At 36.8% G+C, this 16,402-nt stretch overlaps 1 protein-coding gene across 1 annotated transcript; it reads left to right on the plus strand.

Annotated features, from left to right (window-relative positions):
• The first annotated feature begins 4,669 nt into the window (after positions 1–4,669).
• rbpja (recombination signal binding protein for immunoglobulin kappa J region a) lies at positions 4,670–16,207 on the plus strand. Its single transcript, XM_037765134.1, has 11 exons — positions 4,670–4,689; positions 7,746–7,778; positions 7,918–8,013; positions 8,621–8,786; positions 10,318–10,492; positions 10,607–10,744; positions 11,461–11,573; positions 11,777–11,917; positions 12,355–12,510; positions 12,677–12,780; positions 13,867–16,207. Exons 1-11 carry the CDS (start codon positions 4,670–4,672, stop codon positions 14,207–14,209), a joined length of 1,485 nt encoding a protein of 494 aa, XP_037621062.1. The 3' UTR covers positions 14,210–16,207.
• Positions 16,208–16,402: the final 195 nt, after the last annotated feature.

Here is a 16,402-nt window from a genome sequence, read left to right on the forward strand (position 1 = left end):
TTACTGTTTGAGTTGTAATGTTCTAATGACTTTTTTTCTGATCAGTCTTTAAGCCTTTAACTCCCTAACGACCCATTTTTGTCTTTTTTAATTAATTAATTTGAGATGCTGCTCAGCACTGTGTGTCAAGTTGTTCTCGTCATGAATCAGAAATAAACATGAATTATTTAATTAATTAAGTATTCAAAATGAATTGTGAAAATGTATAAGGTTTTAGAACATTATGATAGAAGTATATGATGGCCATTCCCATGTTCTATGTCTCATAAGTTGTTGCAGCAATTTTTGGGTTGATATCATTTGTTACACAGATTTGGTGCTAAATTTAACCATTTTTTTACCACTTGAGAATTGATCAAAATGATCAATAGTCCCTCCAAAATACCACATTAAGACACTAAGTCCTTGAGGAACATTATAGAAAAAGCCATGCTCTGATTTGGTATCAACAACTTTTGAAATTTGGAGATTTCTGCAAGAATTGCATTTTTTGCATTTAATTGATTAATAACTAATTGTAGAATAGAATAGGCATTAAATAATGTGTTTACAAATTAATTTATTAATATGTGAATAAATGGAAAAATTACAAAGTGTTTCATTATTTGACATTTTAATGGGCTGTAAAAAGAAGAATTCTGACTAATATTTCATTAGTAAATTCTTTTCATAATTCTTCTTTTTATTGCCCATTATAATGTCAAATAATGAAATACTTTGTAATTTTCTCCATTTATTCATTGATTAATAAATGAATTTGTAAACACATTTATTAATGCCTATTTTATAGTACAATTAGTTATTAATCAATTAAATGCTTGATTACTATTTACGTGACTCTTGTGGTCCTCCATAGCTGTATTGCTCAATAAGGCGTGGGAAACGAGTTACAGTGTGGGGGCCTTGTGAAAAAACGTTGTGAGAGCGCTTTGTAATCTTGCGATACAATCGGTCGATCTTCATTCATGTCTATTGTGAGAGTTTTAAGCTGACTAATATTTCACTAGTAAATTATTTTCATAATTCTTCTTTTTATTGCCCATTATAATGTCAAATAATGACATACTTTGTAATTTTCTCCATTTATTCTAGATTGATAAATCAATTTGTAAACACATTTATTAATGCCTATTTTTTTTAATACTAGTACAATTAGTTATTAATCAATTAAATACTTTACTACTATTTACATGTCTCTTGTGGTCCTCTATAGTTTGTATTGCTCAATAAAGGCGTGGGAATTGAGTTACACAGTGTGGGTGCAAAAGAAAAGCAAGTTGTGAGAGCGCTTCATAGATTAATAAATGAATTTGTAAACACATTTATTAATGCCTATTTTTTTTATTGTACAATTAGTTAATGCTCTATTACTATTTACGTGACTCTCGTGGTCCTCCATAGCTTGTATTGCTCAATAAGGTGTGGGAATCGAGTAACAGTGTGGGTGCCCTGTGAAAAAAAAAGAAAAAAAAAAGCAAGTTGTGGGAGCGCTTCATAGATTAATAAATTAATTTGTAAACACATTTATCAATGCCTATTTTTTTTTATTACTAGTACAATTAGTTATTAATCAATTAAATACTTTACTACTATTTACGTGTCTCTTGTGGTCTTCCATAGTTTGTATTGCTCAATAAAGGCGTGGGAATCGAGTTACACAGTGTGGGTTGCAAAAGAAAAGCAAGTTGTGAGAGCGCTTCATAGATTAATAAATGAATTTGTAAACACATTTATTAATGCCTATTTTTTTATTGTACAATTAGTTAATGCTCTATTACTATTTACGTGACTCTCGTGGTCCTCCATAGCTTGTATTGCTCAATAAGGTGTGGGAATCGAGAAACAGTGTGGGTGCCCTGTTAAAAAAAAAAAAAAAAAAAAAAAAAGCAAGTCGTGGGAGCGCTTCATAGATTAATAAATTAATTTGTAAACACATTTATCAATGCCTATTTTTTTTTATTACTAGTACAATTAGTTATTAATCAATTAAATACTTTACTACTATTTACGTGTCTCTTGTGGTCTTCCATAGTTTGTATTGCTCAATAAAGGCGTGGGAATCGAGTTACACAGTGTGGGTTGCAAAAGAAAAGCAAGTTGTGAGAGCGCTTCATAGATTAATAAATGAATTTGTAAACACATTTATTAATGCCTATTTTTTTTATTGTACAATTAGTTAATGCTCTATTACTATTTACGTGACTCTCGTGGTCCTCCATAGCTTGTATTGCTCAATAAGGTGTGGGAATCGAGTAACAGTGTGGGTGCCTTGTGAAAAAAAAAAAAAAAAAAAAAGCAAGTTGTGGGAGCGCTTCATAGATTAATAAATTAATTTGTAAACACATTTATCAATGCCTATTTTTTTTTAATTACTAGTACAATTAGTTATTAATCAATTAAATACTTTACTACTATTTACGTGTCTCTTGTGGTCCTCCATAATTTGTATTGCTCAATAAAGGCGTGGAAATCAAGTTACACAGTGTGGGTGAGAAAGAAAAGCAAGTTGTGAGAGCGCTTCATAGATTAATAAATGAATTTGTAAACACATTTATTAATGCCTATTTTTTTTATTGTACAATTAGTTAATGCTCTATTACTATTTACGTGACTCTCGTGGTCCTCCATAGCTTGTATTGCTCAATAAGGTGTGGGAATCGAGTAACAGTGTGGGTGCCCTGTGAAAAAAAAAAAAAAAAAAAAGCAAGTTGTGGGAGCGCTTCATAGATTAATAAATTAATTTGTAAACACATTTATCAATGCCTATTTTTTTTTTTTATTACTAGTACAATTAGTTATTAATCAATTAAATACTTTACTACTATTTACGTGTCTCTCGTGGTCCTCCATAGTTTGTATTGCTCAATAAAGGCGTGGGAATCGAGTTACAGTGTGGGTGAGAAAGAAAAGCAAGTTGTGAGAGCGCTTCATAGATTAATAAATGAATTTGTAAACACATTTATTAATGCCTATTTTTTTTATTGTACAATTAGTTAATGCTCTATTACTATTTACGTGGCTCTCGTGGTCCTCCATAGCTTGTATTGCTCAATAAGGTGTGGGAATCGAGTAACAGTGTGGGTGCCTTGTGAAAAAAAAAAAAAAAAAAAAGCAAGTTGTGGGAGCGCTTCATAGATTAATAAATTAATTTGTAAACACATTTATCAATGCCTATTTTTTTTATTACTAGTACAATTAGTTATTAATCAATTAAATACTTTACTACTATTTACGTGTCTCTTGTGGTCCTCTATAGTTTGCTCAATAAAGGCGTGGGAATCGAGTTACACAGTGTGGATGCAAAAGAAAAGCAAGTTGTGAGAGCGCTTCATAGATTAATAAATGAATTTGTAAACACATTTATTAAGGCCTATTTTTTTATTGTACAATTAGTTAATGCTGTATTACTATTTACTTTGACTCTCGTGGTCCTCCATAGAGTGTATTGCTCAATAAAGGCCTTGGGAATCGAGTTACACAGTGTGGGTGCAAAAGAAAAGCAAGTTGTGAGAGTGCTTCATAGATTAATAAATGAATTTGTAAACACATTTATCAATGCCTATTTTTTTTTTATTACTAGTACAATTAGTTATTAATCAATTAAATACTTTGCTACTATTTACGTGTCTCTTGTGGTCTTCCATAGTTTGTATTGCTCAATAAAGGCGTGGGAATCGAGTTACACAGTGTGGGTTGCAAAAGAAAAGCAAGTTGTGAGAGCGCTTCATAGATTAATAAATTAATTTGTAAACACATTTATTAATGCCTATTTTTTTTTATTGTACAATTAGTTAATGCTCTATTACTATTTACGTGACTCTCGTGGTCCTCCATAGCTTGTATTGCTCAATAAGGTGTGGGAATCGAGTAACAGTGTGGGTGCCCTGTGAAAAAAAAAAAAAAAAAAAAAGCAAGTTGTGGGAGCGCTTCATAGATTAATAAATTAATTTGTAAACACATTTATCAATGCATATTTTTTTTTTATTACTAGTACAATTAGTTATTAATCAATTAAATACTTCACTACTATTTACGTGTCTCTCGTGGTCCTCCATAGTTTGTATTGCTCAATAAAGGCGTGGGAATCGAGTTACACAGTGTGGGTGCAAAAGAAAAGCAAGTTGTGAGAGCGCTTCATAGATTAATAAATGAATTTGTAAACACATTTATTAATGCCTATTTTTTTATTGTACAATTAGTTAATGCTGTATTACTATTTACGTGACTCTCGTGGTCCTCCATAGAGTGTATTGCTCAATAAAGGCGTGGGAATCGAGTTACAGTGTGGGTGAGAAAAAAAAAGCAAGTTGTGAGAGCGCCTCTTGATCTCGCGATACAACCGCTCGATCTTCACTCATGTCTATTGTGAGAGTTTTTGCGTTCTCGCGCGACTTTGTAACTTTCCCACGCCTGTTGTTTTGGCGTCTGCCCTCAGCTCTTTTGCCCGTCGACTCCCTCCCTCCTCCTCGCTTCTCTTCTCACCCCTTTGCCCCGTCACACCTACCCCTTCTCTCTCTCTCTCTCTCCCTGCTTCTTCTCCTTCCAGTCTGCTTCTTCTTCTGTTGGCTTCAGAGAGAGAGAGAGAGAGAGAGGGGGCTGCTGCTGGGGGAGGGATCTCGCGATTGTTGGACTCTTTTTTTCGGGGGGTGGGAGCTTATTATTTTGGAAGATGGCGCCCGTTGTTACGGGGTAAGTGCTGAAATTCACAGCATAATGATATAAAAAAAAAAAAGTTTTGATGTTGTGGTAAACCGTAGTCAGTTTGTAGTGTTGTTGAGTGATGTTTTAGGAGTGTAACTTATCTTTACCACCAAACACACACACACAGAGAGAGAGAGAGAGAGAGCTACTTTAGTCAGTTGAGCTGAACTATTCTTCCTAGTATCGCCTGCTGCTGCTTTCTCTGCTGTTTGTCGTGCCTATATTCACTTCCAGACACTTTTTTGTGTCAGTCTACACTTTTGTTTTTAACTTCTGTGTCTATTTAATGTGTGTTCAACAAGTTGAGCACAGCAACACATGTAATATCTTTAACAAACTACTCTACTACGGCAGCGTTGTGCATTAACGTCATGGCAGTTGGGCTGAGGAGACATAGCAGAGTATTGCTAAGCTTAGTTGGGCATCATCCTTTATTAGTTTCCTCTCATCAAAATCATTATGTTACTGTACTATTGTGCTGTTAAACTTTCCATCTACACTGTTACATTATTGCATACCACTTTATAGACTGCACATATATACATATTATATGTATTTATTGTACATTTATTTATTTATTGACTGACTGTACACTTTATGTTCACCCATTCACTCTGTCTTTTATATCTATTTATTGTTTTTTTTATAATTTTTGTATACCTTTATCTCTCCTGTGATTCACTCTGTTTGCTGAATGTCATCCTCAGCACACATTTATTAGTTTCCTCTCATCAAAAAAGAGAAGTTCACAGTGTTACTGTACCATTGTAATGTTAAACTTTCCATCTACACTGTTTCATACTGTGCATTTTAAAGTCTAAAAAACAGTATAGAAACAGAGGCAAACTTTTATATACACCTGTATCTGAGTTCTTAACACAGTCAAGTCAAGTCAGATTTATTTCTATAGCACATTTAAAACAACATGAGCTGACCAAAGTGCTTTACAGATATAGGCAGAATAAAAACAGGTCAACAGAGCAGACAAACAAAATCACACACACACACACACACACACACAGAGCTACTTTAGTTGACTCATTGTGCTGAACTATTCTTCCTAGTATCGCCTCCTGTTTTTTGTTGGGTTTGTCGTGCCTATATTGACTTCCAGATACTTTTTTGTGTCAGTCTACACTTTTGTTTGTGACTTCTGTGTCTATTTAATGTGTGTGTTCAACAAGTTGAGCACAGCAACAATTGTAATATCTTTAACAAAACTACTCTACTACGGCAATGTTGCAGGTTAACGTGCATTACTGGCGCACTTTACACTTACTTTACACTATACATCCTATATACACTTACATTACACTATACATCCTATATACACTTACTTTACACTATAAATCCTATATACACTTACATTACACACTTACTTTACACTACATCCTATATACATTTACTTTACACTATACATCCTATATACCACTTACTTTACACTATACATCCTATATACATTTACTTTACACTATACATCCTATATACACTCACTTTACACTATACATCCTATATACCACTTACTTTACACTATACATCCTATATACACTTACTTTACACTATACATCCTATATACACTTACTTTACACTATACATCCTATATACCACTTACTTTACGCTACACATCCTATATACCACTTACTTTACACTATACATCCTATATACCACTTACTTTACACTATACATCATATATACACTTACTTTACACTATACATCCTATTTACACTTACTTTACACTATACATCCTATATACACTTACTTTACACTGTACATCCTATATACACTTACTTTACACTATACATCCTATATACACTTACTTTACACTATATACACTTACTTTAAACTATACATCCTATATACACTTACTTTACACTATACATCCTATATACCACTTACTTTACACTATACATCCTATATACATTTACTTTACACTATACATCCTATATACACTTACTTTAAACTATACATCCTATATACACTTACTTTACACTATACATCCTATATACACTTACTTCACACTATACATCCTATATACCACTTACTTTACACTATACATCCTATATACCACTTACTTTACACTATACATCCTATATACACTTCCTTTACACTATACAACCTATATACACTTACTTTACACTATACATCCTATATACACTTACTTTACACTATACATCCTATATACCACTTTATAGACTGCACATATGTACATATTACATTTATTTATTTATTGCACATACTACATTTATTTATTGATGGACTGCACACACTAGGTTCACCCATTCACTCTTTATCTTTTATATCTCTATTTATTGTTTTTATAATTTTTGTATACCTTTACCTCTCCTGTGTTTCACTCTGATGTTTGCTGCTTTGACACCTGAATTTCCCTCTGGGGATTAATAAAGGTTCATCTTATCTTATCTTATCTTATCTTATCTTATTAACGTCATGGCAGCTGGGCTCAGTAGTCGTAGCAGAGTATTGCTCGCTTAGTTGGGCATCATCCTTTATTAGTTTCCTCTCATCAAAAAGAGAAGTTCATAGTGTTACTGTACCATTGTACTGTCAAACTTTCCATCTACACTGTTGCATACTATGCATTTTAAAGTCTAAAAACAGCACAGAAACAGAGGCAAAACCTTACATTCTTGGCTTCCAGCTTAATTGAATGATTGGTTTGAGTGTAAAAAGGTCCTTCATTTTGTTCCAGAATCCTAATATGTACTGACATTCATAAAATAGATGTTAAGTTGTGTAAAACTTTCTATCTTCACTGTTACATTATTGCATACTGTACCTTTTAAAGTCTAAAAAACAGCATAGAAGCCGAAAGACCTGGCAAAACCTTTACCATATGTATACACTCATCATACTGACTTCTTAACACAGTATGATAATATAAGCGCCCCTGCATTACACATGTCACTGTGTACTTTTATCACTTTCAGTCAAGCTTGTTGTTGTTTTTATCTCTGCTACATCCCCCCAGCACAAAAACCACGTGTAAACAAACACCTTTGCAACCTGATGTTTTTGTTTTGCAGGAAGTTTGGCGAGCGACCTCAGCGTTTGACAAGGTAAGAGAGAAACGCAGGCACCCTCATTCATAGTGCAAACAAATCAGTGCAGAAATCTAAGTGAAAACAACTTGATTAAAGTAGTAGATGTTGTACAATCTGTTCTGTCAGTGTTAACATGTTTTCCCCCTCATTTCAGGGAGGCTATGAGGAATTACTTGAAGGACAAAGATGATCAAACGGTGCTCATACTACATGCAAAAGTTGCACAAAAGTCATATGGCAATGAGAAAAGGTTTGTGTGGGAAGCTGCATGCTTTGAGTTTGTCTCTACTGTTCACAACTGTACTGTGTGTTTTTTACGACGAAGTATTAGGGCCACATTGAGGGAAAACAAAAATCTGAGATTTAGAGAATAAAGTCATAATATTATGAGAAAAAAAGTTGTAATTTAATGAGAATAAAGTCATACTGTTTCAAGAAAACAAAGTCTTAATATTACGAGAATAACGTCGTAACTTTGCGAGAAAAAAAGTAATTTCCTCCTCCACAAAAGAGGTGACTTCCCCTAGGTCCATGTGGTTCTTTCTTCGGAATAAATGCGGTTTCTTGCACAATCTTTTCAAGGTCCTGATACTTATGATAATGTGGTGCTGATGTGCCAAAAGATTAAGTGTTTCGTTATTTGTGAAACCTAAACTTAAGTATAACTTCACAAGATGCTCCACGTTCCTCATTTTCACACGCGGCACGGCGCTCTATTTCCCCTCTAAAATAACACGTAAAATTACTACTTTATAATATTATGACTTTATTCTCTAAGTCTCTGATTTATTTATTTTTTCCCTCAATGTGGCCCTAATACTCCATTGAGTTTTTTAACCTCTGCTTGTATGGATTAGGTTTTTCTGCCCTCCACCGTGTGTGTATCTGATGGGCAGTGGCTGGAAGAAGAAGCTGGAGAGTATGGAGAAGGAGGGTTGTACAGAGCAGGAGTCCCAGCCATGTGCATTCATTGGGATAGGCAACAGTGAGCAGGAGATGCAGCAACTCAATCTGGAGGGCAAGGTGGGTAGCCATTTATAATGATGCCACAGTACCGCAGGGGATTTAATTCGATTTCCACGTGACCACTGTTGGTAAACTTCACTGCTCACATACTCTTACCATACTGCTCTCATTCTAGCAATAAACAATGTACTTGTTGTTGCTCTGCATCACCACTGATAAATCATGCAACGTAACCACTGCATTACATGTTTTTTTCCACAGTTCTTTATTGTAAAAATCATTATTTACAATGTGTGATAATATGACAAAACATAGAACATTAGGCTTCATACTGATATGCTGTACATGTACCAAAACAGGCATGACTCCATTCTAACTAGGCTGATACATTCACCAATGTATCAGGACATATGGTAATTATAGGATACTCCAAAAACATAATAATAGTAAAATAAAAAAAGAGAGAAAGGGGGGGGGAGACAATATAAATTACATAAATAATAACTTAATAGAGAAGGTAGGCATTAAATCAACTTTCTCAAAAAAATAACCTGTAGCAAATTAAGTATATGAATTAGGGCTGTCAATCGATTAAAATATTTAATCGCGATCAATAGCATGATTGTCTGTGATTGATCGCAAATAAATCGCACATTTTTTTTATCTGTTCAAAATGTACCTTAAAGGGAGATTTGTATTTAATACTCTTATGAACATGGGAGTGGGCAAATGTGCTTGCTTTATGCAAATGTATGTATATATTTATTATTGGAAATCAATTAACCTTTACCCTTAGAACCCATTTTCATTCACATATCTTGAGGTCAGAGTTCAAGGGACGAAAATGGCAATGACAGTTTTTCCTTGCCAAAATTTAGCTCAAGTTTAGAGCGTTATTTAACCTCCTTCACAACAAGCTAGTATGACATGGTTCGTACCAATGGATTTCTTAGGTTTTCTACTTTCATGTGATACAGTATCTTCACTCTAGCTTTACAACTGAGCCCGCTACAACCTCCGAAATATCGATTGCGTTAACGCGTTGTTATCACGTTAACTTTGACAGCCCTAATATGAACATATTTCTTACTGTTTATGATTTTGATAGACTCATAGTACTTTCTAAATTCAATCCTGAAGGGTTCAAATGATGGGTGAGACCTCGAGAACTTGGCTTTATGGATGTGAAATTTCCCCAATAAAATTAACAAATTGACAGTCCGTTAAATTTTCTGGTTTTTATTTTCATAGTATAATATTAGATCCTTTGGTTCCAGCTTAATTGAATGATTGGTTTGAATGTAAAAAAAGTCCTTAATTTTGTTCCAGAATCATAATGTGTACTGACATTCATAAAATAGATGTTAAGTTGTTCCACAGCATGAAATGTACAGCCTGTTTGCTTCGTAGTTTTACCATATATATATCCTTACTCGCTGTAACTATGCATGTCCTTGTGTTTTATTATTGCACCACCAATACCACTAAATGAACTCTCAGAAGGAGACAAGAGGGAAGTGAAAGGGGGACAAACAAACACTCACTAAAAAAAAAAACCCTAATCTGTATCTTTTTTTCCCTGTGTTAGCACTTCTGCACAGCTAAGACGCTGTATATCAGTGACTCAGATAAAAGGAAGCACTTCATGCTGTCTGTGAAGATGTTGTACGGGAACAGCGCCAACATAGGACTCTTCCTCAGCAAGAGGATCAAGGTCATTTCCAAGCCCTCCAAGAAGAAACAGTCCTTGAAAAATGCAGATTGTGAGTTGTAGGATGAGTCAACACACACACACACGTACACACTAGCTCATGGAAAGACAGCTGTATGGTTTCACCACACACTGACACTCCTTTATCCTTTTTCTTTCTCCTCAGTGTGTATAGCTTCAGGGACTAAGGTGGCGTTGTTTAACCGTCTGCGCTCCCAGACAGTCAGTACCAGGTATCTTCATGTGGAGGGGGGAAACTTTCTTGCCAGCTCCCAACAGTGGGGAGCCTTCTTCATCCACCTCTGTAAGTCTCTATCTGCATTTCCTTTTTTTCCCATTTTATTTTATCCTCTGGACCATTTCCATGGTTTCCATTTTTATTGATGTTTGTTGTCTTTCTTCATGTGTCTCTTGACTGTTTGCACTGATCGGGAGCTCCTATTTAAAGGAACAGTGTGTAACAATTAGGAGGATCTAATGGCAGAAATGGAATGTAATATTAATAAGTATGTTTTCTTTTGTGTATAATCACCTGAAAATAAGAATCGTTGTGTTTTCGTTACCTTCGAATGAGTCGTTTATATCTACATAGGGAGCGGGTCCTCTCTTCAGAGTCCGCCATGTTGCACTGCCATGTTTCTACAGTAGCCCAGAACGGACAAACCAAACACTGTTAACTTTTCCTGCTTGGGCCGGAGTCAATAACGTTACTCGCTCCCGTCGCCGCCACTCTCTCTCTCTTGCTTCACCACTCACTTCCCATGTACACACACACTCTACGCACTGACCCTGCTCCAAATGACCTCCGCTACTCTTAAAACAACTGGCTCTAGAGAGGGCCATTCGCATTTTTGCATTTGCCACCGTAGCTGTCTTACACACACGGGAGAGGCTTCAGTTGGTTGCAATCTGCAACCTCACCCCCGAGATACCACCAGATCCTACACACTGCTCCTTTAAAGGTAGAGAGGAAGTTATAGACATTGACTGTATTTTTGTGTTCTGTTTCATTTTGTTTAGTGGACGATGAGGAGTCTGAAGGAGAAGAGTTTGCTGTGAGAGATGGCTATATTCACTATGGCCAGACGGTCAAATTGGTCTGTTCTGTTACTGGCATGGCCCTGCCCAGACTGGTATGCAGCTGTCTGTCAATTTACTCATGTCAGTTGTTTATTGTTTGTGAGAAAGAGAGCAGTCGTATCACTGCTATCCTACTTAATGAACACGTTGGGATGTTTTGTAACTGCACAGATGTGTTTGTGTTAATTTGCACACATATACATGATTTGTTTCTGTTTATTTATGATGATGGGTGTGTGTTGCCTCAATTCCTCAGGTCATTCGCAAAGTGGACAAGCAGGCTGCATCGATGGATGCAGACGACCCAGTGTCCCAGCTTCACAAGTGTGCCTTCTACCTGAAAGACACAGACAGAATGTATCTCTGTCTGTCACAGGAGAGGATCATCCAGTTCCAGGTGCGCTATCTCACACAAACACACACACACACACACACACACACACACACACACACACACACAGGTTTGAGTAGTTTTTTTGAGAGACTTCAATTCTGTTTTTTGATTCTTGTGTCTATGGACAGTACAATATGTGCAATATTTGCCAGGACTTAAACAGTATATGTACCATAATGTATCTTTTTATAATTCTTAAGTGTATATGATTATAGTATTTATCTGTCTTAACCTTTTAACTTAACTACAGCAGGTATGTGTTGTGAAATTAGTACCCACACGAGAGGTCTACCTATTTGTTTTATGAGTGTTCCATGTCAGGAGAAGAGTCTTTGTCCCTGTCACTGGCAAGCTCCTGCTCAAGTGTGTTTTTCATCTTGTTAGATATAAAAGTGGGAAGTGAAATGTATTTCTATGTTGTTGTTGTCATTTTTCTCCAGGCCACACAGTGCTCCAAAGAGACTAACAAGGAGATAGTAAACGACGGGGCTTCCTGGACTATCATTAGCACTGACAAGGCAGAGTACACCTTCTATGAGGGTATGGGCCCCGTCCCCACACCGGTCACACCTGTCCCCGTGGTGGAAAGTCTGCAGGTATGCATACAACTTTTTCTGTTGAAAATATGCTTGTTGTGCAGCGTTTTTTCAGCAAACATGAGTGCCATATCTGGTTACCAACTACTTCCTCTTTTAGATTTTACTCAGCTTCTAGGGACCTTTTCAAAGACATAAAAAACTTTTTTTGTGTGTCTGTGTCAAGTTAAACGGCGGAGGAGATGTGGCGATGTTGGAGCTGACGGGACAGAACTTCACCCCTAAGCTTCGAGTGTGGTTTGGAGATGTGGAGGCTGACACCATGTACAGGTGAGTGCTTATATCTGTGTGTGAACATTAGTGTGTAATGGCTCAAATGCTCAAACCACGGGCCTTTCTCAAACCACCCCCTACACCATAAAACGCTCTCTGTTGGATCAGGGCCTTTTGTGTAGTTCCGTACAATTACACGTACAAGCGTAAACTGCTCAAACTAAGATAGACATTTAATATTATCATACAGACGTTAACAACTTAAAGGTTACATTGTACATGGGATCAAATGTGTAGTCTAGAAAACGATAGACGTGTTCATTTGATTGTAAAGAGTTGTATATTAACAGGGACTGTTGCAAAAATCAAGCAGCTCAAACATTAAAGAGTTAAAAACTAGAAGATGTTTACAAAACAAAAAGGCAACCAAAGAAACATGGGATTAAGTTTCATTTTTAGCTTCTCTGTATATTGCATATTCTTTTTATTCTTAATACTGTGAACCTTTGCACATCCCTTAGAATATATCTTTCTATCTTTATGGTTTGTTTTTTTCTTATCTTGGTAAAAGTGCTCTCTCACTCGTAAAATGTTCTCTTTCCAATAGAAGAGCAAAAATAAGAAAACACTGGTGAATCCCAGAAATCAATGGGTACTAATAAAATAAGAGCAAATCGTGGATACGAGCAAAAATAAGAGAAAATTTGTTCTTCTAGAGCTTTCTGCATGAAGCCCATGGTACATATTTCTTTTTAAAATTAGACTTATTTAAAAAGAAAAATATTTTTACTATATTTATGTTTCTTGTTTATGCACCAAAACACCAAGGCAAATTCCTTGTATGTGGAAACCTACTTGGCAATAAACCAGTTTCTGATTCAGATTGTTCTGCATAGGCTTTATGAATCTGCCACACTGTTACTCATAGCTTATTATTAGTGCTGTGTATAACAGTTGCCACTGGATACAAAAGCATGGTTACGTGACATTACGGTTTTTGTTAGTGTCGGAGAGAGGGAAGTTGGTCCCAAAGCTTGCCACTGTATTTATACCCTACACCTTCAAGAAGGGTGCTCCATTCAGCTGTTAGTGTGACTGCAAACCGAGAAAGTCCCCTTGTCTCATCCGTCTGTCCCCCCTTAGATGTGGCGAGAGCGTCCTGTGTGTGGTGCCGGACATCTCCGCCTTCCGGGAGGGCTGGCGCTGGGTGAGACAGCCGGTCCAGGTCCCCGTCACGCTGGTCCGCAACGACGGAGTCATCTACGCCACCGCCCTCACCTTCACCTACACCCCTGAACCGGGGCCGCGACCCCACTGCGGTGCCGCCGGGGCCATTCTGCGGACACATAGCACCTCTTCGTCATCACCGGCGTCTTCATCCTCGCCATCGTCATCGTTGGGCGGGCTCGCGGACGGCCACGGGGCTTACAACAGTAGTGACTCAGGCATGTCGTCAGGGGCGTCGACCATGTCGGTGCTGTCATAGTAACATTTGTTCTGTTTGTCAGCTTTGAATGACTGAGTGAGAAAAACGTGTGCATGCACTTGTGAGCCAAAGAGGCTTATGGACCTGTGAAGAATTGCACTCAAGACTCGGAAACTCTTCATCAGAGAGCAACTGTGATCATCAGGAATGCTAAAGACAAGCTGAAAGAGAATACTCTACAGCTCCCTCTCCTGGTTTGTTGTGGACATTGTCAAATGCTCCACTCAAAGGACCTTGATGTTCAAGATCTTCACCCTAAAAGAAGACTAATCTGCCACCTAACTCTCACAACAACCTGATTTGTACAAGAACCATCTTGTTTTTTTTTTTATACGCCCGTGGGCTTGGAAGCTATTTTCACTCTGCTCTCTTTCTACTGAGATCATGTTTTTACTGAAAAGCTTCATCTGTTGTGTGCAAGGGAAAAAAAATGTAAGAGTAACATAGTTTTTACGGACCAAGGAATATTATTATATTATTTTATTCATATTATATTTTATAAGCTTTTGACCGAGGTACATTTTTGACATTTTTTTTGTATGATACTGCATAGTAAGTTCACTTTTGTTACCAAATAGAATTCGTCATGTTGTTGACTCCTTTTTGAGTTTTTGTCTCAATCTTCTAGGTCACTGGGCGTATCCCAAAACTTTTCCCTAACTTTTTTTATATCAAAGATGACATTTTTTGATGAGTGTAGTGTATGTGTGTGATTATTTGTAATACACTATCAGTTTATTCTGGGAGACCAAGAAGGCCTGTGTTTTCTAATCAGTGTGGTGTTTTTGTACCAGAGTAAAACGGTAAGAATCAGTGCTTCTTTTTACCATAGCTATGTACACTGCAGTGCTTCGTATTTCACACAAAATAACAGTACTAAGTTTATGTAAATTACTACTAAGTCAAGGAACAAAGAAGGAAGGTCAAAACTAATATCTGTCTAGCCACGTTAAAGATGTCATTCTGTGCACGCCTTGTAGCTTGTTGTCGTCACAGTTCACCTAAACTCAGCAATGTCACGTTGGGATTGAGACTCGTTGAATCTGGTTTTGTCAAATATGGCATCTGACTGCAACTCATTTTAATACAATCAGCTGTGGTTGTACTTTGAGTCTGATGCGATGAGGGGATGACTTATACGGATAGATTGCTAAAGGAATGAGTCCCAAAACCCAGAAATGAGTTAGCATTTTAGCACTTCCGGTTCCCTCGTCTGGAAGTCAATGGGTTTTTAGTTAAATGTCTGAAATAAGGTCTGTGGTTAACACAAGCTGAAGAGATTTTAACCTTTTGTTCTGCGACATAAAATACATCAGTAAATATCCCACTCGTGAATTTTGAAGCCTTTATGTGTCTTAAAAAAGGCGGTTGCTAACAAGTGGCTAAATGAGACTGCTAAACGTCATCGCGCCGACTCGTCCGTCTTTACAGCCTTGTTGTGTTTATACTCACGCTCATGTGACCGCGGTGTAGTTCATCTACAAAGTGGTGTTCATTTGTGGAGATTATCTTGCTGAACAAAACGTGTAAGTATCATAAACGTTTGTTTGCCACAGAGCTTTATTTCTGTGATAATCCAAAATCCAGTGTAAAAATCCCATTGGCTTTTTGTGGCGGGAACCAGGGCGATGCTAACTTCCTGGTTGGCCTACAAAAATACGTCATCCCTGCAGCACTCAATTCAAACTCCTAGTTTGTTCTGCCTCTCTACCTACCCGGTTCAGCAGATTGAACATACAAATTTAACTTTGAACTGACTTACTAAACTAGTCAGGAACATGTTGTTGCCTTAAAAACCACTAGTATTTGTCTTGCTTAACATTTCTCACCAGGCTTTTTGTATCATACTGTATATCATGTTTCAAGTAAATGTGGTAGGTTGGCCAGCTTACTGCCAGTTTTTCATGACAATTATGTGAATTGCTTAATTTCTTGCACGTTTTCAGCATGCCTAAGAAGTTTGTTGGTATGGTTGTATAAAGCGTAGTATCATAACAATCCAGAGACGCCTCTTTGTGGTACCGTCGGGTCCCATCTGATCAACACTCTCCATTTTCTTTCCGTGCTCTCGTTAAACACTAGAGTGATGCATCACCTCTTGATTTGATTCAGTATCTTATATCAGCTAAAGGATGTACCATTTAACACCCTAACAACATTGTAGCTGTCTGGTTCTGCAGACGTGTAGGGATG

This window comes from Sebastes umbrosus, chromosome 3 (genome assembly GCF_015220745.1).
Source record: "Sebastes umbrosus isolate fSebUmb1 chromosome 3, fSebUmb1.pri, whole genome shotgun sequence".
Taxonomy (NCBI): domain Eukaryota; kingdom Metazoa; phylum Chordata; class Actinopteri; order Perciformes; family Sebastidae; genus Sebastes; species Sebastes umbrosus.